Genomic DNA, 24,843 nt, shown 5'->3' on the forward strand with positions numbered 1-24,843 from the left:
CAGGCATGTTCTGTTGGCAGGAAGGGACTTAGAAAGGGTGTAGAGCAGAAGCTCACCATTGTGGAAAGCAGACTAGAGTCAGAGATATGAGGGCATAGCTCAGTTGGGAAAAATAAAATGAAAAAAGGAACTCAGTGGCTGGGAGGGCAAGAGGGCTTCCCCTTGAACCCATTGGCCACGTTCTGTCTTTTCCACAGTGTTCTGAAAAGGAATACTTATCATGAAGGCTATGGAAATGCATGGAGAAGCCATTAAAGAAAGCAGGGCCACAGAAAGGTAGGTGGCCATAGTGCGGTGAGGTATGGACAAAGTTTGGATGAGCTGCTTTTCATTGGTGTTCACTGTAACACCCTGTAGCACAGATGGTTCCTATTCAGCTTGGGCCTGGCCCTGTAAACCTGCTGTTTCTGCTAGAAAGACTGTCTTTCTTCCAGGACAGAAATGACTATATCAAAAGTCAGCTTGAGGGCACAGAGTTTTAAAACATGCTGAAGGTTAGGGAGGCTGCGCAGCAAGGGATTTCTCATACTTCAAGGAATTCTTTCCTTGCTCCTCACCTCTGGTCTCCTCAGGGATCACCTTCACTGCAGACTGCTACCTTAACTACACAGTTATATCCTTTCAGGGCAGCCTAAGTCCAGTGATGCAGGGTAGTATAAAGGCTTCCCTATTCCCTTGAACTTGGGAAAGCTCTTATTCTAGAATTTTGTAAGAATGTTAGTAGAACTTTATTGCAGTTGGACTTTTAATTTTTTTATTTGACTTAGTTCCTCTGTCTTTCCTTTTTATAGATCTCACAAACATTTTATATCCAAACTCTGCCTCAGGGTAAGCCTCCTGGAATGTCTGAATATTGAATCTTAAAGCAGGTGCAATAGAGTAGGAATACAGCCAAGGCTCAGGGAAGCAGTGGAAGTTACATACAGTACAGTCTCATGCCCTCATGCTCACATGTGCCCTTTCCCCATGGAGAAGCCGATGCAGATCCGCTGCTCTTCTATTTTGATTGCCAAATGTAAAGAGATAAAATGTTTCTTAGGGAATGTTCTGAACAGACAATATAGTGGGAAAAATCTTAAGACCAGATCTTAAAATTTTGTGTGTATTGTTGAGCTAGGACTTGGAAGGGTAGGTAGACAGTCTGGTGGGAGCACCATGGCCCCCAATAAAGGCCTCCATTATCCTGACAGTCCTTAGCCCCACTATGTAATACCTCACTCAGCAGTCTCCATTCCATCCCGTCTAATCATCAGACATGCATTTTAATTTTGTATGGCTCTTATCCACTGTAAGAGGAGAGTATACACGCACACCTGGTAGAGTGAGGATGACCAGTGTTGGGCAAGTACAGGAAGAACTGGTGGTCCATATAACAATATGAGAGCTTTAGCTGTGTCCTACTGAAGACCTTCAAACCCAGAATCCATATCATAGTTTAAGTGGTCCATATCTTGGGCTGAAGATGACAAATGGGGCAGGCTTGTGATACTGTCCCCTAACTCCAAGTTACAGATAAATTGCACTTCAAAGTCTTATACAAAGGACAACTAGAGATGTCCTTAGAAGTGGAGGACACCCACACCTCCAAAAGTAGGAGAAGTGGCTAAGATATTATTCTCTTGTCATAGTGCAGCTTCTCTTTCAGAGCCTTCAAGTGAGGAAGGATGGCTTTCTTCATTGGGCTACTGAGCATCCTCTAAATTCATGACTACTTTTAGCCTCTTTTGTCATAGCATAAAAATATGATATTAAATCATATTTTAGAGTAAACAAATATTATGCTGTATTATGTGTATCAATCAAAAAGTATGATAGCAAAAAAAAAAAAAAGAAACCATCATTTTAAAAGTCTGAACCACCTAGTTAGAACTTTAGAAGCCCAACCTACCCATCAGAACTTGTCCACCTCAACACAGTAACTCTGTTGCCTTCTTCCTAACCTTGCTTCATGTGCAACCTGATCTACAAACTGCAGTCCTGTGAATGTGGTTAGACCTCAAAATGTAATTTGGGTTCCAAGTGGTTATCTTAACAAATAAATAGTTTGCTCCTGATATAAAGAAGTTGGGAGCCCTTTCTGTTATGAACATTTATCAATCATGAATTCAGTTATTCTGCTGATTAGTTTTATGCCAATTTCACACAAGATAGAGCCATTTGGAAAGAGCAACCCTCAATTGAGAAAATGTATCTATAAGACTGACCTATAGGCAAGATTATAGAACATTTCCTTGATTAATTATTGATATGGGAGGTCCCAGCATTTTGTTGGTAGTACCACCCTATGCAGGTCATCCTGGGTTGTGTTAAAAAGCAAGTCAGGTTAGTCATAAGAAGCAAGTCAGTAAGCAACCATCTTCCATGGCCTCTCCTGCCTCCAATTTCCTCCCCTTCTTGAATTCTGCCTTGATTTCCCTCAGTAATGGACTATTACCTGAAAGTGTAGGATGAAATAAAGCCTTTCCTTCCCAAATGACTTTTGTTCATGACGGTTTATCACAGTGCTAGAAACCCTCACTAAGACAGTTATCTTTAAGGGTTACCTCTGTATATCTAGGGTTTTCCTTACCTGTCCAGCTTTGGCATTCTCACAGATGAAAGCTTCATAGAACCTGGGAAACTCTGGAGCGTTGTCATTCACATCTAAAACTTTGATTGTGACAACAACACTTCCCACTTGGGAGGGATTGTCTAAAGAGAGGAACATTGATAGTGAGAGCGTGGAAAGGCAGAAAGGCAGTTTGTCAATCTGGTTTGCTAAGGAACAGGTGAAATACATGGGCAATCTAACGTGGCCATACAGTGTGTGTTGCCTGTTAAGAGTGTGACCACACATACGCTGAGACGGAAGGAAGCATCTAAGGCGTGTTGGGTGTCAGGAGCTATGCAGGAAATAACAATACTTCATGGGAAGCAAGTGCTCCAAAATGAACTTTAAAATTTTGATTTCTGCTTGGTTCATTCTTTGAGTTACAGAATTAAAAATCTATTTTCTATTCTAGGATTTCCAATAGTCACTTCCGATTAGGATGTGTGCTCATGGAACACTTGGGTGGGATAACCAATTCTTTGACTTAAGTTTCAAGTTATGCATGGGGATACATGAAACACTGCACAGTTATTTCTGTCTAGGGACTAAAAGGATATTTATAGGATCAAGCTCATTTCAAAGCCACAGCTTTGACTTGGGCAGGAGCCATGTTCTTTCTTGGGGAAATGTGTATTTTGTTTGAGTCTTTGGAATTGCTGCCTTTAGACAAATGCACAGCCCTCTCTATTTTTCCTGTGTTGGTCTCCACCCAGAGAGACAACAGTAATTACAAGCAAAAATGTATGGAATTTTGCTAAATCCCAGAATACATTGTTCTTCAGGTTCATTTTTTCTTTCTTTTTCAAAAATATTTATGTTTTATGGTTTTCCCCCTAAATAATCCTATGTAGATTAGGTTGTTCTGGGGGAAAGATGGTGAGTTAGAAACTGGCCCTAGTGATACCATGACTGAAGAGTAAGATTAACAAAGGGAGGAAGAGAGGAAGTGTGTTAGCTAGGGTAACACACAGGTAAAAAGTACAGAAGAGAAAGGCTGTGCAATCAAAACCAGGAAGCCATCTGTGGTTGGGGCCGTACAGGGAGGAAGAACAATACATTTCTGGAGAAAGAACCTACCTGCCCCACAGACTACAGGGTTAAGTGCACCCAGTCATCAATGGCACCTGGTACAGAAAGAAGGAATGTTCCTAGCACAAATACAGCCCTGTCTGGGATAACTGACAATTCTTGGGTTCAGATTTAACAACAAGGTGAACCTTAGGAAGGATAGGAAATTCCAGCTGACTGCTTCTCTACTTGCCTGCAAACTCCAAAATTCTATGTTTTGGGAAGAAGCTGCTTCAGGTTTTTGTTGTCAAAAAATTATTTCTTCTTCCTCCTCCTCCTCTTCCTCTTCTTTTTTTCTTCCTCTTTCTCTCCTCCTTTCCCTCCTTCCTTCTTTTCTTTCTTCTCCTTCACTCAATTAGGGTTTTTCTCTTTTTGCTATACTTTTAGTATTTAATTATTTATTTGTTTAAAATTATGGTATTTCATGTGTGTATGAGTGCGTATCCATACCACTGCTCATGTATGCAGTCAGTTCTGTCCTTTCACCTTTATGTGGGTTCTAGTTTACACTGGTCAACAAGTTAGTGTGGCCAGCACTTTAACTGCTGAGCCCTCTCATTAGCTCATTATTATTTTTAAAAGAAGCATTTATGATTTGCATTTCTCTTGTAATGTTATCTGGTTTTGTTTGTGTATTTCTTTGTAAAAATTTACTATGCGTATGGAGGTTTTGCTTGCATGTAAGTGCACCACGTGCGTGCCTGGTGCCTGTGCAGTTCAGAAGAGGTTGTCAGATGTCTGGGACTGGAGCTACAGATGGTTGTGAGGTCTCATGCGCAGCTGAGAATGGAACCTGGGTCCTCTGCACGAGTGCTCTTAACTCTGAGCCAACTCCCCAGCTCTCTCTATTTTTCTTTTCTGTACAGTAGTATTTCAAGAATACTTTACTTTTTCTTTTCCTCTTCCTAATATTCTTTCCTCTTTTCTTTTATTTAACATCATTGATTTATCTTTCTCCTCATCCCCCTCTATTTCTTTAATTTATTATTTTTAACTAATTAATTAAAATTGTGTGTGTACACACATGTGCATGAATGTGTGTTAGCATGCGTATGCATATGTGTGCGAGAATGTATGCATGATGTGCATGTGTGTGGAGGTCAGAGGACTACTTTGTAGATTCAGTTCCCTCCTCTCAACTTTATGTGGATCTTACGGATCAAACTCAGGCTTTTGTGGTAAATGTATTCACTGGCCAAGCCATCTTGCTAGCCTTAACCAAATTATTTTCTAAGCCTATAGCTTACTCTACATTAAATGTTCTACTTGCTTGTCTATGGTCATTAGTGATAAAGTAGTTGAGTATGACTATTTTTAAGACTATTTTTGTATCAGCTTTGATTTAGTCTTGGTATTATCAAAATGGCTTGTTAGTTATTTTATTCTCTTGAGTGGTATTGGAATTGAGTCCTGATGAACAGACTGCTTTCTAAACCTAATAATAAACTAGAAAATATATCTGTACTGACAGATAGACAAATCACAAAACATAAACACAGATATGAAAAGGTAGGTGACATGTCTCTGCTAAAGATAATATGTTATTAAACTGAGTCCAGCAATATTGAAACCATTGAAGTTCCAAATAGGACTTTGTAAGAGGTTACAAACAAGCAGATGAATGCCCAGAGTCTGGATAAGAAAGTATCATGCATGAGGAATTCAGTAAGAAAATGAATATTTTGAGAAACAAAAAACCCAAGCAACTCATGCCTTTAATCCCAGCACTCAGGAGGCAGAGGCAGGTGGAGCTCTGTGAGCTCAAGGCCAGCCTGGTCTACAGAGTGACTTCCAGGACAGGTACGCTGTTTTACAGAGAAACCCTGTCTCAAAAATATCACAAAAACAAAAACCAACCAAACAAAAACAAACATACAAATACACTACTGAACAATTATTGGAAATGAAAACTCAATATGTAAACACTGTGAAAATCATCACCAGTCAACTAGATTAAGCAGAAGAAAGAATATCAAGAATTGAAAGGCTTGTGATGGCACACATATTTACTCTTAGCAGTTAGGAGGCAGAGTCAGGAGGATCTCTTTGAGTTTGAGGCCAGCCTGGTCTTAGAGTGAGTTCCAGGAGAGCTAGTTACACAGAGAAACCCTGTCTCAAAACAAAGGAATTTGAAGATGAAGTTGAGGAAAGACTGTATTTAAACATAAGTAATGAAATAAATGAACACAACTACAACTTTCAAGGACTCTCAAACATGGAGAATTTATAGGTAGGAAGAGCTGAGATACAATCTAAAGGCATAGAAAACCTAGCCAATTAAATTATAGCAGAACTTTCCAAGAAATTAACATCTAAGCTTTAACACCATTCAAACACAGAATTGTCATGTCCAGAAAAGAATCTCTTATCATAGTTACAATGCTAAAACTACATAATAACAAAAGGCTGCAATAACTCAAAAAAGGCAAAGACATCAGAATTACATCTTCTTTGTTAGAGGGCCCCAAAGCCAGGAAAACATGGAATATTTGAGTCTAGAAACTAAATAACTGCCAACTGAGATTGCCTATATTCAGCAAAGTTATTGTTTAATAAGTGAAAAGAGCATATTGGGCATAAACTAAAACAGTTTTTTACCACTAAACCCACACTACCTACAGAAGATTCTTAGAGGAATACTACACATGGAAGAAAGAAACACAGTCAAAAACTTGAGAGCTCAGGAAAGGAAACATTTTGTGAGAGGAATAAATGAACAAAGGTGAACTGGGAAATAACCAGTCACGTATAACACAGTAAACCAGAAGATCACTGTATTCATAGGAGAGAGAGAAACATCAGTGCTAAAACTAGGGAGGAAAACAGTGAAACAAACTTAGAGGAATCAGAAAACCTTTCTAAAAAATTAAAGGTAAATAGTTTTAACTTTTCTATTAAAAGATAGAAACTAGCTGGTTGGATCAAAAACAAGACATGACTGTTTTTTCTTTCCAAGAAGCACACCTCATGTCACAGATTGAAAATGATAGGATACACCTAACAAATCCAGAAACAATTAAGAATAGCTGAAGAATACCTTAGGATTAATTAGAAGAGGTAAATAAGGTCACACCAGTTAGCAAAAAGAAAAAATCATTTAAGAAGACCCAGTTGTTGTGGCCAGTTGTGGTGGTAAATGCCTTTAATCCTAGCATATGGGTAACAGAGGCAGGCAGATTTCTCTGAGTTTGAGGGTAGTCTTCTCTGTCGATTGAGTTATAGGCCAAGACAGGGCTACACAGTGAGACTCTGTCTCAAAAATGATTGTAAATATATATGCCTTCAATATTGATATATATAATTTCATAAAAACAAACATTATTGGGAATAAAAAGACAGAAAGACCCAGATATAATGACAGTGAGTAACATTATTGCTCCACTGTAAGAGATCATCTTTAAAACAAGAAACCAAAGAAATTTCAGAGTTAAGCCTCCTTATAGACACTTATGTAATATTTCACACATGTAGAATATATATATTTTTTATCAACTTATGGGACTTTCTCTAAAATAAAGTTATGTTACAGTAAAAGTTTTAGCAAATAAAAAAAGCAAACTCAAAGTCATTTCTGCCATCAGATTATAATGTAATACAAAACCTAAAAATCAAAATTAGGAGAAGCCATAGAAATATGAAATTAAACAATATATTCCTCAATAGTCATTGGGTTATTGAAGAAGTCAGAGAATCAAAACAAAATGGAAACAAAGTTTCCTAGCACTTTAGGGATATAGCAAAGGTAGTTCTAAGATGGGACTTTCTAGCTAATCTGAAACTTGAAAAACAGAAATGGTAAAGTTTCATGGTTCTGCTCCTTAGACTTGATATCAGTGTTGTGAGCTTTACTCCAGGCCTTCTCAATCATAAACATGTGATGACCCAACTCCTGACAGACACAGGATTTACTAGCTGGTACTTGCATAAAAACAAAACCAAAACTGAGCTCAAATAAGGATGTCCCTAAACCAAAAAATGAACAGTAGACCAACTCACATGACCTTCTATTTGTATAGCATATAATTTCAGTTTCTCCTGTGGAACATTTGTTTATTATAAGGTCTAGAAACTTTCACTTTCTATACCTTTACGTTTTGTAACTTTGTGGAGACAAATAAATTAGGTTACTTACTCATTTCCATAGCAAGGATTGTTATGTTATGCCAAGAAAACTCCTCTCTGTCTAGTGGTCTTGCAGTCATGAGAGCACCCGTTGTAATGTCAACGTAAAAAAATCTCCCAGGGTCGCTGCTTCTGTCAATGGAGTATCTGCAAAGATATGGAATATGTAATTATTTTTCACTTGAATAAACATGAGAACATAGTACAGGAGAGAAGTGAGTATATACACTGTGTTAAAGGTGGTTCAGTCACCTCTGAGTTGTGAATATGTGGAACACTGAGGGTTTTATCATGCTTGAGAAACTTGTTTTTCACAACTTCAAGTATCTTATTGAAAAAATGAACTAAACAGAGTATTGAGGGCCTTATGGCAGCTTCAATGTACACAGAAATCACTTCTGCTATTTAAAGACTAAAACTGCTCCAAGAGTTTTGTGGCGCCCTTAATATCAGCCTCTATTTATATGTGCTTGGCATTCAACTAAGTTCTTAAATGCTGGAACTTGAAGCAAAGCTACTGCAGTCATGTGGTTCTGCTCCTAGAACTGTTGTCGCTGTTGGGAAGGAAAGGTTTGCTCCTGGCCTTCCCAACTCGTAGACATGTAATGATTTAACTCCCAACTGACAGAACTTACTAGCTAAAGATTCCATATATATCCTGCTTTTATCAGGATAGGGCAGGTCTATTTCATTGCCAGTTATAAATGAAACTGAGTTTCGTGAATTTCCAATGGACAACCTTCTGGAAACTATCATATGACTTTCAGCATTCAAAGGGCATCATAAGCAGCTGTTGTATTAAAACAAAGGCCCCTTTGGTTCAGGCCACAAGTCTTCTCTGTTGTTTCCACCATGTATGTTCAGTATGGACCAATGTGCATTTTATTTAGGAAAAGAAGGGTAGTTACAGGCACTTAATCCAGACAGCTTTCATCTTCTGCAAAAGAAGAATTACATGACTCTTCTTGCTGTTGCTCTATCTTTTGAGTCTTTAGTGGATTAGGTTGTGAGTAAGAATTGTAATTATTCTTCAGTCTGATTTGGCAACCTGGTTCCCTCTATTCATCTGTATTCTCTCATCTGTTTACTGTCTTGGGAGATGGAGGTAAGGTCAGGCATCATGATGTTTAAAAATGAGACATTTTGATAATTAGCTGTGACTGAGAACTATCATTGTACTCCTTGGTAAAGGTTAGCAATTTATTTTTATTGAGAATTATGTAGTTTAGGATATAGTATAATATTTCTTTTGTTTGTTTGTTTTTATGTTTTCATTTTTTGAGACAGGGTTTCTCTATAGCTTTGGGACCTATCCTAGAACTATTTCTTATAGACCAGGCTGGCTATGAACTCACAGAAATTCACTCTGCCTCCCGAGTGCTGTGATTAAAGGCGTTTGCCACCACCACCCAGCTGTGTATATAGTATATACACAGTATATATATCTTGTGGTATTAAAATATCGAACTAATTAACACATACATCATTTCACATATTACTTTTTGTGACAAGAGCCTTTAGAATCCAATTTTCTACAATTTTGAAGTATTTAATATATAATTAACTAGTTACCATATGTATAATAGATCACCATATCTTCTTGTCTATCTAGAACTTTGTTTCCCTTTACCGAAACATTCTGTTTCTCTGTCCATCAGCATTGCTGGCCTTATACTATGATATCCACCATTTTTTTTAAAAAATCAGTTTAACATTTTAGAGTCCACATTTAACTAAGATCATGGGTATTTGCCTTTCTGTGCCTGGCTTATTTCACGCAGTATCACGTTCTCTAGATTCATTTGTGTTGCTACAAATGACAGAATTTCCTTATTTTTAAAGGCTGAGTGGTATTCTCTTGTGTATATATAAAATGCCAGATTAAAAATCCATTCATCTGTTGCTGAGCATTCAGGTTGTTTCCATATCTTGGCTTTGTGACTAATGTGGCAGTTAACATGGAAATGAAGGTGATTCTTCTATAGGCTGATTGTAATTCCTTTGGATATATGCCCAGAAACAAGACGACTGGATCATATGACCATTCTAGTTTTCAGTAATCACTACACTGTCAAAATGGCTGTGCTAACTTATATCCTCACCCAACATGGTACAAAGTTTCCACTTTCTGAATGCTCTGTTATTTTTCAATTCTGGGGGACAAGGCATTCTAATAGATGTAATGCCATCTCATTGTGGTTTAAAGCTGTATTTGCCTGAAGGTTGGTTATGTTGAGCTCCCCCTGCCTCCTCACCTGGTACATTTGCAAGGTTCTTGTGTATCTTCTTCTGAAAAACTATTTGTTTAGGTACTCTGGTATTTCTGAAAATACTGTTATTTGTCCTGGCATCAAAATACAATACAAAGCAAAAGTAATTAAAACTGTCATATGCTGATAGCAATAAAGACATTGATCAAGGGAATGAATTGGGCTGAAAACTTAGAAATAAATGCATATGCGGTGCTTTTGCCCACAGATCTCCAGGGAACCCAGGATATTAGCATTTAGGGTTGTTCTTTCAAAGGGAAGAATATATAGTCTGTTTTTCCAGAAAGCTGGGAATTGGAGGTGATCAATAGCCTGCAGGTCTGCATTATCTATTGGACCAGGCCATGTCAAGCTCCTACAACCAGGACGAGGGTGGTTAGTAATTTTAATTACCCTTACATCCGGGGCTCCCTATGCTCCTACAACCAGGATGAGGGTGGTTAGTAATCTTAGTTACCCTTACATCCGGGGCTCCCCATGCTTCTACAACCAGGATGAGGGTGGTTAGTAATCTTAGTTACCCTTACATCGGGGCTCCCCATGCTTCTACAACCAGGATGAGGGTGGTTAGTAATCTTAATTACCCTTACATCCAGGGCTCCCCATGCTTCTACAACTAGGACCAGAAGTGGCTAATAGCTCAAATAGCTGTAGGAACCAAACAAGGTCAGATCCTTCCCTAGGCCCTTAAGCTAGTAACCTGTCTTTAGAAGCCATCTTCTTGGGAGAAGTGACATGTACCGCAAGTCAAGTTTTGATGTAATCATGCTTCCTTCTGCACCGGGAATTATATTACAACGGGAAACTTTTTTTTCCAAATTGTACTGTGTTTTAAATATGCTGACAACGAACCACCTGGCTGCAGACTCCCCAAAGTCTCGATCCTGGTTGAGAAGTCTTTCTGCACCAAGTTTTCAGTTTCATCTTTCCGTGGTTTGCTTCCCTGCCTGGAAACCTACAGCATTCCCCTCAATTCTTTGGATTTTTGTTAAGATAACAAGACCACATAATGGTGTGAAAGAACTGTCCTTGATGGCTGGTATTTGGAAAACTGCCTGTCCACATACAGATGTGCCTTACCCTTTTCACAATAATCAACTCCAATGAAGAAGAGACTTAAGGTCAGAAAGTCAATCTACCAAAAGAAAATTATTCAACATTGGTCTTGGCTGTGATGTCTTGGATATAATCCAAACAGCACAGAAGCAGAAAGAGCAAAAACAAAAACAAAAACAAACAAACAAACAAACAAAAAAAGAAACTGCATTGAACTGAAGATTTTGCATAGCAAAGGAAACAATCACGAGATAAAGAAAACTCCAAAATTGGGAAAAAGAATAAGGAGTTAGTGTTCAAAATAAAGAAGTGGCTAGTTATTCAAAGGCCAGTAGATATAATAGCTGAAGTGTGTCTACAGTGGTCACATTACTATGCATCTAACACAGCTTCTTTTAACATTCTCATAGCTTTGGAAATTTATCCTAATCCTCAGGTAAGCAAACAGAAATTTATAGCAATTAAGTCACTTTCAACTAAGATTTAAACCATCTCAATGGCGTTATAGCTGCACTGTTCTTACAGATTGCTTTTTTTTTATTTATTTTTTTAAATTTATTTATTTATTAAGGATTTCTGCCTCATCCCCACAACCGCTTCCCATTTCCCTCCCCCTCCCCCGATCAAGTCCCCGTCCCTCATCTGCTCGAAGAGCAATCAGGGTTCCCTGACCTGTGGGAAGCCCAAGGACTGCCCACCTCTATCCAGGTCTCGTAAGGTGAGCATTCAAACTGCCTAGGCTCCCACAAAGCCAGTACGTGCAGTAGGATCAAAAACCCACTGCAATTGTTCTTGAATTCTCAGTATTCCTCATTGTCCGCTATGTTCAGCTAGTCCGGATTTATCCCATGCTTTTTCAGACCTAGGCCAGCTGGCCTTGGTGAGATCCCAATAGAACAAGCTTCTGTAAAGCAAAGGACACTGTCACTAAGACAAAAAGACAGCCCACTGACTGGGAGAAGATCTTCACCAACCCTGCAACTGACAAAGGTTTGATCTCCAAAATATATAAAGAACTCAAGAAACTAGACTGTAAAAGGCTAATCAACCCAATTATAAAATGGGGCACTGAGCTGAACAGAGAATTCTCAACAGAAGAAGTTCAAATGGCCAAAAGATACTTAAGGTCATGCTCAACTTCCTTAGCGATCAGGGAAATGCAAATCAAGACAACTTTAAGATACCACCTTACACCTGTCAGAATGGCTAAAATAAAATACAGATTGCTTTTAAATAGAGCCAGGGAAAATATTGAGTTCAAAACTTTAATAAAAGTTGACAGAATTAGCAGTCTTTGTCTTAAAGTTGTTGAGGTGGAGAAATTGCAATTTTCTAAAAAATTTATTTTTAATTTATTTTGAGTTGTGTGTGTGTGTGTGTGTGTGTGTGTGTGTGTGTGTGTGTCTTTTGGGGGAAATGTGCCAAGAGAAGGCATTGGATCTCCCAGAGGTCGAGTTAACAGGCAGCAGTGAGCCACCTAATGTGAGTGCTGGGAGCCAAACTTGGGTTCTTTTCAAGAAGAGTGAGCATTCTTAGCCACTGAAGCGTCTCTCTGCTGAAACTGTAATTTTGATAGTAATAACTTGAAGTGCAGTGTTTTTCACAATTCAGCTTGGTGAGGTGTGAAATGAATATAGCTCATTATGATTAGTATTGAAATAAAATGAAGTGGAGTGAGATATGTGCATGCCAAATTATAACATATAGTTAGGGTAAATATTAATGTAAGAAAAACTATATCTATCTATCTATCTATCATCTATCTATCTATCTATCTATCTATCTATCTATCATCTATCAATCTACCTACCTATCTATCATCTATCGCTCTACGAAACATTTTGCTTCAAGTGTATACATTTCTGTAGAGATTCACGATTGCTATTCAGAGACCTAGGATTTAAAAAGATAGCAGATGAGTAAGAGTCAAAGAAATTGGAGTAACTTCATTTACGAATTCAGAGGGAATAACTTCTGTTATGACTTCTTAAGTCATAATAGGGAATTTAAGGAAGTCAACTAACCTCTCTGCAGGTTATCCTGTTTAACAAACATTTATTATTTGCTAGACTTTGCTTAAAACATTGACTGTAGTGAGTCATTTAGCATACAAGAAACACCACTGGTAGGCATTATTATTATTTCTGTTTTATAGATCAGACAATCAAGAGGCTTAAGAGGTTAAGTCACTTATCCAAGGTCACACTACTAGGAATCAAATCTAGGGAGTTCAGCTTCAGGTTTTGACCCCTTTGCAACACCTACCAATGCCTTATTGACATATGGATTGTAGAAGACTGCCCTAGAACACAGTTTTACTTCTTCATGAGACATGATAACAAATGGTTAACTCTTTAATAAAAATGACCTTGTATTTACAATACTCATTTTAAAATGAGTTGGGCTCTGGTAGTTTCTTCTGAATACACCTGTGACTTAGCTTCAAAGTTTATCAGCTGCCTTAAGAGCTGAATTTCTTTCAGAAAATAGAAGTACTGGTTGGCTAACGGTGGTCTAATCTTTCAGCCTGGAGACACAAGAAAAACCCCACATTTGGTCACCAGAGCATGACCTGGATGGCAGCTCTCCAGGCTGTTGGCATATCGCTGGGGGAGAAGAGCCCATGGGGAACTGGAGAGCTACCCCACCACAGCAAATATCACAGATGGCATGGAAAATGGAGTGACAGAAATAACCAAGTCACAGGACCCCTGACAGCACTGCCTGGTAGACACAGCAGGAGCCTGCCTTAGGGAGCTTCTCTCATCAAGTAGAATCCCCTCTTCAATTTCCCAAGCTAGACTACAGTGAGGGAATAATGGCCTTTATTTCTCTGAATGAGGCACTGGGCCAATTTCCAGGGTGTAGGAGAACAAATTGAAAGTACAGATACAGATGGAAAACAAGGAAATTGGGGCCTAGTAGTGAAGCCTATATGCAGTTTTCCTGTCTCCAACTGTAACATTCTCGCCTATGACGAACAGAATATTCTTAGCACACATATGCAAAGCTGCCTTGGGCAGATAGCACTGACATTTGGCTGCTTGGATGAGGACATTCTCTGTCATGAGCAGGATGGCTGGATTCACATACACACACACAACAGGATGGCACAGGAGGTCAGGCTGTTTCCATACCAGCAGACGTTGATTTTAGTTGCTAAATGGCTCACTATCCTCCTGACCGGAGTTTTTTTTTTTTTATTATTACTATTTTTTGAGTATTTATCAATGTTAGGATGGATCTAAACTTTGTAATTCTCATATGCAAACAATTAAATCTATAGCATTTGGTGAATTACAAGTGAATAAGGTCTGGCACATATCTTAGTACAGCATCATCTTTTTAGAAAGGAGATTATGTAAATCCTAATAATCTAATAACCTTTTAAAAAAAATTTTTGGTTTTTTTTGAGACAGGGTTTCTCTGAATAACAGTCCTAGCTGTCCTAGAACTAGCTCTTGTAGACCAGGCTGGTCTCAAACTCACAGGGATTCACTTGCCTGTGTCTCTCGAGTGCTGGGATTAAAGGCATGCGCCATCACCGTCCAGCCCCTAATAATCTTCTAAAAACTTTAAATGGCCTTCAATGTGTAGTATTTTAACTTTAGATGATAGGTTGGTTTGGGAGGCTGTTTAGTATGTGTTTTGCTTTTAATGATCCAAATATTTATAAGAAAATTGTAAGTTAGCTATGTAACATAATATACAAATTATACTTAAAACGGTTTCATTTAAAAAGATTTTTAAATAATATTTTTGTATGTTGGTCTATGTAAAGGTATTTGCATATTTGTGTGCAGGTGTATACACCTGTGTTCATATAGAAGGGGTGAGATCCATTGGGAACTGGAGTTAGCAGGCATTTGTAGGCTGCCTAGAGATTATTTCATGGGTGATGGAGTCTGAACTCTGGTGCTCATGATGAATCAGCAAGAACTCTTAACCACAGAGCCGTCTCTCCAGCTCCTCCCTCCAATTAACTGGCATCTACAAATGAGGATATTATGAATACTTTGGAGAACTGTTCACAGGGGAAAGCAATTCCAAATAGCTTAGCAAATAAGAACCACAAAGCTGACTTTTCATTAATTTTCCTTTTGAGATCTCTGAGAATCTAGGATCCTTTATGTTCTTCTGAACCTAGAGGCAATTCCATGCTTCTGTGGGATGACACAGAGTCAGCCAAGGACCTTATATCTACCACTGTAAACTCTATTATTTGAGGAGAAATTGTGTACATGACACCTTGTCTTTTTACTCTGCACCTGGAACCCTGTTTTTGCCAGTTTTTCCCCTAAGGATAAAGAGCTATGCCCCAGAGCAGCCAGTGGATCCTGTTCTAGCCCCAGTGTGCATGCTCTTGAATTTATCCTGTCTAGGTTTCTTGGAACAGCCAGGGGCTTCCTTAGAACCCCCTCATGCTGACAGATGTCTCTTCAAAGGGCCTCTCTGAAGTGACATTTTTCTGTTCCTTCATTTTGTTTGCTGCAGTCACAAGTGCATCTTGAAACATGAATGCTTTTCTCTCCCCACTGCCCTGCTGAGCTGGCTTAAGATAATGGCTGTAGTACTGAATCCCAGATAGTCCCTGTGAAGTTATGTGTGTGTGTGCGTGCACGTGCGCATGTGCATACGTATGCACACACACATACTTTTATACTGACTGCATTCAGTCTCCTGATTTATTTGTTACTTATTAGTGTGACACTTAATCAGACTTTGTTTCCATAGAGGTCATCCACAGTCAGAATCTGGGAGATCATGTGGAAATATACTGCCCAGTCCATATTCCATGTTAGAACTTGTATCTCCTTTCCATTCCATTCACACTTGCTTTATTCTCGGCCATGAGTTGTTATTCTGTATAGTAGTCCCACATTACCCTCTTTGACAGCAAAACTACTATCTCACAAAATAATAGATATATGATTAATAAGTCATGATCACAAAGATACAATCATGGTTTTTTTAAAATAGAAATGTATCCGTTTCATTGTGTTGTGATGGTTATGGGGACATTATGCTTCACTTATGTAGTTTTACAACAAAAAGACTAAAGTTGAAATATAAATTTACAAAGTATAACTCAGAAAGATTTGCTGTTTTTTTATTTTTAAATTAAAGCACTAAAATCACTTTTAGCCATTTCGATGCTTGAACATGTAATGTGTTTACTAGTTAGTCAGAGAAAGCAGATTTTCCCCTGGTAGAGTTATTCTCTGGAGAAAACAAGTTAAACTCCAAAAACACATTTTCATTAAATACAAAATGGCACCAGATGAGGGAAGTAGCCAGGTGACAGAAAGGGCTTGATAAATGGGGGTGTGTTCAAAATGTTTTATCTGTACCGAGGCTCCAGATTCATTTTACTGTGCGACTTTTAACAATTAACGGGACAGATGGCCTCAAACAGCCTTGGAGTTCTGATCTTTGTGAATCTGGCTTCAGAGGCTTGGCAGTGGCTATGGAAGGTTGAGGTGTCAACCTGTCCACCAGCTTCTAGAGATGACTGGAAACAGCCAAGGTTCTGAGAGTCTTCTCCAGTCTTGAGTGGGGAGAATCCCAGTTGGAATCTTCTGTAGCAAAGCAGACCTTGGAGGGACAGAGATGGAGGTCGGTGCTTAGTATAGAGAATTCTCTGACCAACCTGTCTGTCATCAAAGACACTGACCTTAGGAAATGTTTCTGTGCCTGTTTTTTTCTATAATATAAAGAAATATATGGTATAAAATATGTTCCTACTTGGTTTTAATTAGTGTTTGGGATCAGGGACTCCCTGCAAGTAACTATACAAAGTATCATTCTATAGTTGTTTAATGTTGGGAGTTGTGATACCTCCAACCCTGCACTTTAGGATTGCTTTACCTATTTAAGAGTCTTTGCTTTTATTAGCATTTGTTATACATAATTACATAACAATGGGCTTCAATGTGATGCTTTCATAGATGTATACAATGTATTATCATCACACCCACTTCCTGTTACATTCTTTTGTCCTCTCACCATCTCCTTATCTTTTTCCTCTTCCCAACTAATCCCTCTTCTACTTCATGTCTGGGGATTTTTTATTTTTATTTTTGGTTGTTTTGTTCATTAGTCGATTGGTGCTAGAAGTGTTCTTTGATTTGGGAGTACCCAATGAGTTTTATGAGGGTTGCTTACAGGAACAGAGGCATCTTACCAGTGCCTAAACCTCTGAAGAAAATGTTTCTCCTCCTCCAGCAATCATAAACTGCTTATAGATTTGTAGAGAGAGGGATGAGGCCTCATGAGCCCGCCCATTTCCATGGTAAGATGTAGGTGGTGCCTGTCTTCTGCAGGTAGTCATAACTGCTGTCACTCAAGCATGAAACTGCCAGGCTACGCTTAGAGGACAACATTCCTCAACACTCCATCACGTCTTCCAGCTCTTAAATTCTACCTGTCCCTCTCCTCCTCCATGTTTCCTGAGCATTGGAGGGAACCTTATGGCTATATATCCAAAGATCACTTAGAACCCAGAAATAAACACAAATGGTTGTAGCTACCTATTTTTTTTCGGGGTTGTTAAAATCATCTCTTGGAAAAAGCACAAGCTCTTCAATAAGTGATGCTGAGAAAGCTGGATATTCACACACTGAACGACGAAGCTGGAGCCATGTCTCTCACACCTTACACAAAGGAGCTTCAAGTAGATCAAAGATCTTAACATATGGCCTGGAACCTTGAAACTTTGAGTGGAAAATACAGACAATGTGTTTCAAGATACAGGTATAGGTAAGATCTTTCTAGAAAGGAATCTAACTACACTGGACATAATTCTGAAAACTGACAAATATAATTACATGAACTCAAGCAGATTCTGTAAACCAAAAGAAGAATTCATCATGGAGAATAGATGCTACATGGAAAGGAATAAATCTGTGCGAATTGTGTATCAGATAGGAGATCAATGCCTAGAATACACAGTGAACTGCAAAAATTAAATACCAGTACTTCCTACAAATCATGCAAGTTGAAAAATGGGCTAATAACCTGATCTGACAGTTCTTAAAAGAAGAAATAAAAGCAGGCAATAACTGTTTGAAAATGTGCTCAATACTCTTAACCATCAGGGAAAGCAAATTATAACTGCCTTGAGATTGCATCTCTCTCCAGAAAACAAACAAGAAAATGCTAGTTGGGATGCAGAGAAAAGAGGCCCCTTTAGACATTCCTAGTGGAAATGTAATCTGCAGCTGCTACTATATCAGTGTGGGGGTTCCTCCAAAATAGAACGACCATGTGACTCTATTTGTTCTGGTTATTTACCCAAAGGACTCAGGCCCACATACTCCAGGCGCAGAGATACTTGTACAAACATGTTTGTTGCTCCTCTGCTCATAATAGCTAAGTAGTAGGACCAGCCTAGACATCTATCAACAGATGGGTAGATATAGAATATGTGGCTAATACACACAGTGGTATTTTGTTCATTCATGAAGAAAGAAAAATGAAGTCATGGCATTTTCAGGAAAGTGGATGAAATAGAACACCATGCTAAGCAAAGTAAACCAGACTCCACCATGTTTTCTTAGATATGTGGTGTTGTGGAATGTACAAATAAGTTTGTGTATATGCACATACACACGTGTGTGTGTGTGTCTGTGTCTGTGTAGGACATAAAAAGACCATAAGTAGGATATCTTAAGGAGGGGAAAATGGGATAGTAGAATTTCTGTGACATGAAAGTAGAAAGGATGGCCATTTGTGGGGGCAGAAGGGAACCTAAAAAACGGGGTAAAGGTCATTATGGAGGGAGAGGAATAAGAACAAAGTATGAAGACATAAAAATGCCACAACAAAACCCATTCCTTTGTATCTTAACTTAAAAAGAGAATACTAAACTTGAAATGAGGAGTGATTTTGAAGATTTTGACATTTGTGTGTGACTGAGGTTGTTTTGTATTGGTGGGTCCTCTCTTAGGCTGTTCGTATCACTGCTACAGGACATTTGGCAGTACCTGGGTACATTTTTGGTTACTAAAGCTTGGAGGCTGATATTAACATTTTGTGGGTGAAGACCAGAGATTCTGACTTTAGTGTTTTCAATGCTTAGGACAGGCCCCAAAATTAACAAAGACCAAGTAGAAGTGGAGCCATGATTGAGAATTAAAGGTATGCATATGTGTATATCTGAGCTAAATGAAAGTGAATTTAGCATATAATGACATTTAATTATCCAATTACATGATGTTATTATGTTATTTGAACAACAACAAAAATCTCAGAAAAGAATTTCCAGAGGAGGGATTTAAAGATGAAAAAAGAAGGGAGAAAATGCCAGAACTTTGCATAAAAGGTAAAGAAAAATTCCAGGATATAAAGACAAAGTGAAATCTATAGGAAAACCTGATTGAGTTGTTGGACACATCTGGGTCCTTGGCAGAAATAATCTGTATGGTTGTTCCAATCGTCACATCCTCAGGCACCTCCACAAAATAAAAGCCAGGTTCAAACACAGGCGGCTCATCCACATCCTCCACACTGATGTGCACGGTGGTCGTGTCCTGAAATGGGCCAAGGTTCAGAAAACGCATCTCCAGGTGAGGATTGGCTCCTTCCACCTTCAGAGTATAGCTTTTCTTGCTTTCAAAACTCAGGGGCTGAAAGGCAATGAGAAGAAAAATGGTCAGCCGGTAGCGTACATATCCAGAGTCAAAAAGACGGACAATTCTGGTGATTGGTTGAGAACCCCCAAATTCATTGAAACAGTGAGAAAAGAGAAAAAAGTAAAAACAGGGACATCTTGTCTTGTTCTAAAGCTCTCAGTGATAACATTTTATAAGATTTTATAACAGGTAAGAAGGAAGGAAGATGTCTGGTAAACTCAGTTTTAACTTATTTAACTTTACTCAGCATGGTCTGGAGAGAAAGTCTGAGGACCCGTTTTGGCCCACCCTAATTTTAATAAGGAAAGTTTTGTTTCCTGAAAACCCTTTTGTTGCAGGTGGACAATATGGCCCTGATGACCTTGTGTTCAGAGGCATTTCTCCCTTGGAAAGACGTTGGGCAATTAAGACCAAGCTTGTGTTCTGTCTTAGGAAGACCATGTGATTAGACTTTTGATTTATTGTTTTCTTCTTAAAATTTTTCTTTTTGAAGGGAACTGCTTTTGGGGAGAAATTGGACTGGTGAGCATGGAGGAGTGAGGAAGGATGGTGGGGGAGTGAGTGCAAGCAAGATAAAATGATATGGAAATGAACAAACATTTCTTAGTGAAACTCATCATTTTCTATGCTAGCTAAAAAATGAGTAGATTGTTTTCTTCTTGAATTCAAAGCAACAGTGATTCTTTCTAAGGAAATACATTAGGTGCTTCACATAACATATATCCTTGGCACACTATGTCACACAGACCTTTGTTTATTTAGTTTATCATAGATGGTCCCTTTTACACTTTACTTTAAAATCAGTTTGGCATTGAACTTTGAATTCAGAAAGCTCAGAAGATAGGACTAAGTTGATGCATAGTGACAGCTAAGATGATGGCTCAAATGTACAATTTCTCTGACCAGGGCTCATGAACAAGAAATCAGTTTTATCTATTATGATTCCATATTATAAAATATAAAATTGGGAGAGTAAAGAGATGGATGGTTCAGTGGTTAAGAATGATTTATGCCTTTCAGAGGACCCACATTCTGTTCATAGTATCCATGTAGGGAGGGCAACTCTTTATTACAAAATATTAGTGTTTCTTCAGATTCAAGGTCAAAAGCAAAGACTCAGTTGGGTTTTTATTCCCCAGTGTGTAGTAAGGCCAAAGATCCCAAATGTAGTAAAAAGTTATTAATGTATTAAGTAGTGTCACAAGTTTCTTCTATGCATTAACATTTATATTATGGCATATATGGGCTTGGTGTTAATATCTTTTTCTGGGGTGTAGGTTCTCAATGTATTTTATACGTTGGGGGTTCAGCCTTTTTCTAATAGATGCTACATCACAATTACTGGTGCTTAGCAGGTGATGAGCTCTGATGTTAGTGCCCATGCAAGCTGTATGCAATGAAAGGCATTAGTGCTGCATGCGAGTCTCATTTTGTGCAGGGTTGATACTGCATGCACTGGAATTTACTGCTGTCAAAATGTCTTCTGAAAGACTGTGTAGGCAGAAGGGTACTGAAGCACCAGCAGGGAGCAAACCCGATACAGGCAAGGTAAATATAATATATCCAACTGTGTCTCCAAGAGCTCTTCAAATAATTACAAATAAGGCATTGGATCACATAAAGTTGGATTTTTGAAGGGCTATATAAAATAATAATGAGGATTGTAATTCATGGTCTATTAGAATTAGAGAAGTATAGAACTTATGTGTTTTGTGACCTGCCTAAGAAGAGAATGGACTCCCTACAACTAATTTTTGCTTGCAGATGGAAGCTAAGCTGAAGACTAGAAAATGGCACAATATCATGCTACTATAGAACAAAGAACACTCTGAAAATTACATATTTCAAGGCATATTTCAAGCATTTAAGAAACTAAAAATCAATTGACTGCTTACTTAAAAGCTAAAATGACACATGTCCTGTGTAACAATCATGGTGATTGTATGAAGAACCAGTTCTTTCAATTCAGCTTAATATTTTTTGAAAAAAAATGTACTTTTTAGACAAATAATAGACCCTAGGGAAAATAAATCAAAAGTAAAACTTTTGTTTCAATTTTGACTGACATTATTAATGACAAAGGAAGATGATGGGTGTGGATCAGACATCTGGGAGTTGTTCTAGACATATGGATTTATCAGTCAATCGCCTTTAAAATGTTTATTATATGTGTCTAGTCTATCTATACATTTTATTGGTCTTGTTCTTAATTATATTTTTCTGGCAGCTCATATGTTCAGAAAAGGAATTTAAACAGCCTAAGAAACATTTATGTTTGTTTTGATTGAACTTGGATACTCTTTGGATAGTGACATTGAGAGACAGAGTTCTAGCTTGCAATGTCTAATCTTTTTCAGATAAAGAAGGTAGAGAAAAGAAATTTTTAGTTTGCTCAAATTATAATATTAATAAATATATTTTAAAAGTGAGTGTTTGTAATGACATCTAACCTATAAAATAATTTAATATGTCACTATACTTGTATCATTTAGAATGTTTTTAAAATAAATTTTAACTTAAATATTAAGTCTCTTAAAGGCTCCATCTTATGATTAGTTAATTTTTTGAATAGGTGACTTTTGCATTCAAGAAATTATTTTAAGCTTTGAGCATTTTTTAGTGGTTAGTGGTGCGTTAATAGCTGAAGCAAAATATATAATTGGAAGATGTTTTCAATCATTTTCCTTGTAAAAAATTGATATTATTTTTAGTCATCTTATAAAGTTAGCATATATTATTAATTTTCAAATTTAATGACTTATAATGATTGATTATATGAATGTGTTTGAGGATTCATAAGTCTGTCTTAGCATTTTATACTGTTTCAAGATCAGTATGTGCTGGCCATGAAGATTTCTGGTTGGAGAAATTTGGCGTATGTCTGTTCTTTTGCTGTCCTGTATTTTTGCTATTACCCTAATGTGGCTGGCTTTGGATCAGGTTTCTGAAGTTCAGTCCTTTGGACACTTAGTGTTGATTTGTGAATGAAGAGGTGAAAGTGATTCCAGTTTAGTGACTACCAAGGGTTGCTGGGGTCCTGCCGGCCACACATGCTGCTGTTTGGGTAATGTCCCAAGCAGATAGATGGTAGTGATGAGAGCAAGGGTGATTACTAACAGAGGCCACCTATAAGGCCTCTGCGTAGATAGCAGCAGGGTAGGGCTGTGGAGTTCTTACCAACCAGAAATGATATGAGTGTGTGGAAGCTTGGGGAAAGTCTCTGGCAGGTCAGAGTTACAAGTGCCTATGTGCATGGCTGCTTGGGACGGGCCTTGGGCAGCAGGTGGTGGGTGGATTGAGGCGCCTTAACATGTGCACTTGGTGTGAGCAGTGTGAGCAGCTGCTGGGCAAGGTCACCAGGAAGGCAGCAGGTTGAGGTTGCTTATAAAACAAACCAATGTTTTACAAATTAATGTTTTAAATTATATGTTCATTTGTAAATTAGTAGATTCAATTTATTAGTATGTGTAGAATGCATGCATTTGTATAGGAATGCTTATGTCTGTGCATAGGCTCAAAGTTGGCAACATGTGTCTTTAACTGTGCTATTCTGTGTTTACTGAGGCAGGATCTCTCACTGAACCTAGATACCCGGGATCCTGTGTTGTTTTAAAATCCTGTGCTGGATTAAACATAGGCTGCCACAACTGCCCACCTTTTTAGTAGGTTCTGGGGAACTCTGGTATTTATGCTTTATTCACTGATCCAGCTCCTTAGGCCATAAATTCAGTTTTAAAAAAAGTTTAATCTGTGTTAGGAGATTAAGGTGGGATTTCCCTCTGTATGCTGTGATTATGTTTTATTGCCATTGGTTAATAAAGAAGCTGTTTCTGCCAGTGGCTTAGCAGAATAGAACAAGGCAGGAATTCCAAGCAGATAGATAAAACCTGAGAGAACTTAAAAATAAATTCTAGATACACACACACACACACACACACACACACACACGGTTTAACACAGTTTCTTGGTAGCCACATTTTTTTCCAATGGGCTCTATTTGCTGGTGGTAAGCAAGGGTGTCATGGCTCCTTTAAGAGAGGTCTTCCTGATTCAGCATTAGCAGCAAAAAAGGAAAAAGAAAAGAAAGAAAAGAAAAGAAAAAGAAAAAAATGTAGCTTATATGTGGGAGCCTAGCCTGTTTGGATGCTCACCTTCCTAGACCTGGATGGAGTGGGGGAGGACCTTGGACTTCCCACAGGGCAGGGAACCCTGACTGCTCTTCGGACTGGAGAGGGAGGGGGGGTGGGGGTGGGGAGTGGGGGGAAGGGGAGGGAAAAGGGAGGCGGGGAGGAGGCAGAAATTTTTAATAAAAACATATTGAAAAAAAAAGAAATGGCATCTTCTTGGTTTGTGCTAGTTTCATGAACAGCTCTGACTCTTTCAGGAGGCCAAACACTTGAATGAGATTTGTGGGCAGCATGCTGCAAGTTAGTTGATGACAGCATGGACCAACTGTTTACCTGGGTTGAGGGGGTAAGGATGACTCCCACCTGGTAGTCTCAGAGTGAATGGACCTCTGCCTTGTTGGATTGGGTGGAACCAAAAGAAGCCTTAGTCCTAACCATGCTGCTTAGTATTTTAAGAAGCAGTCCTGGTCAGAAAAGGATTACAGATACATAATAAAGACAAATTCAGATGAAAAAGACCTCTAAATGGGTCATAGTGTTGGATAAATGAGAGAGAAAAAAATAGAAAAATAAAATAATGTCTTTAAAGAGACAGAGCACAAACAGTAAAAAGGAGTAAAAACAGTAAGCCACATAAAGATGGAAAATACACAGAGTTTGGATTATGTATACTATTGTGTTTTCTCTGATTTTTTTTTTTTACTGTGAATGAGCTAAGTACAGAGAGACATTTTATTGTCCAGGCTGCTAAGCTATATATATACATATACATATATATATGTATATATATACATATATATTTATATAGTATCTTGACTTCAAAATTTGAGTCAAAAGATATGTTGCTTTGGAAAAGAGGTTCTGCTTTTGTTTCCACAGAGGTTGAGAACCTGTGGATTCCTGCCAGACTAATGTCGTTTGATGAACCAAGATCCCCTGAAAGGTCTCTGTGAACCCCAAAATTACCTCACCCAACA

The 24,843-nt window shown here is 38.3% G+C and overlaps 1 protein-coding gene across 4 annotated transcripts in view; it reads right to left on the reverse strand.

Moving 5' to 3' along the window:
* Positions 1–24,843, reverse strand: part of Cdh20 (cadherin 20) — a 250,098-nt gene that overhangs the window by 16,887 nt on the left and 208,368 nt on the right. For all 4 annotated transcript variants that reach the window (XM_041648982.1, XM_041648983.1, XM_041648985.1 and 1 more), the window contains exons 7-9: positions 19,480–19,733; positions 7,791–7,927; positions 2,570–2,691 (exon numbers count right to left, since the gene is read on the reverse strand). In XM_041648982.1, coding sequence (XP_041504916.1) covers positions 2,570–2,691; positions 7,791–7,927; positions 19,480–19,733 — 513 coding nt within the window. The remainder of the gene's footprint in view (positions 1–2,569; positions 2,692–7,790; positions 7,928–19,479; positions 19,734–24,843) is intronic.

The sequence above is a fragment of the Microtus oregoni genome, unplaced genomic scaffold (genome assembly GCF_018167655.1).
Source record: "Microtus oregoni isolate MIOR12 unplaced genomic scaffold, Mior012 000003F_ref0000135, whole genome shotgun sequence".
In the NCBI taxonomy this organism is placed as follows: domain Eukaryota; kingdom Metazoa; phylum Chordata; class Mammalia; order Rodentia; family Cricetidae; genus Microtus; species Microtus oregoni.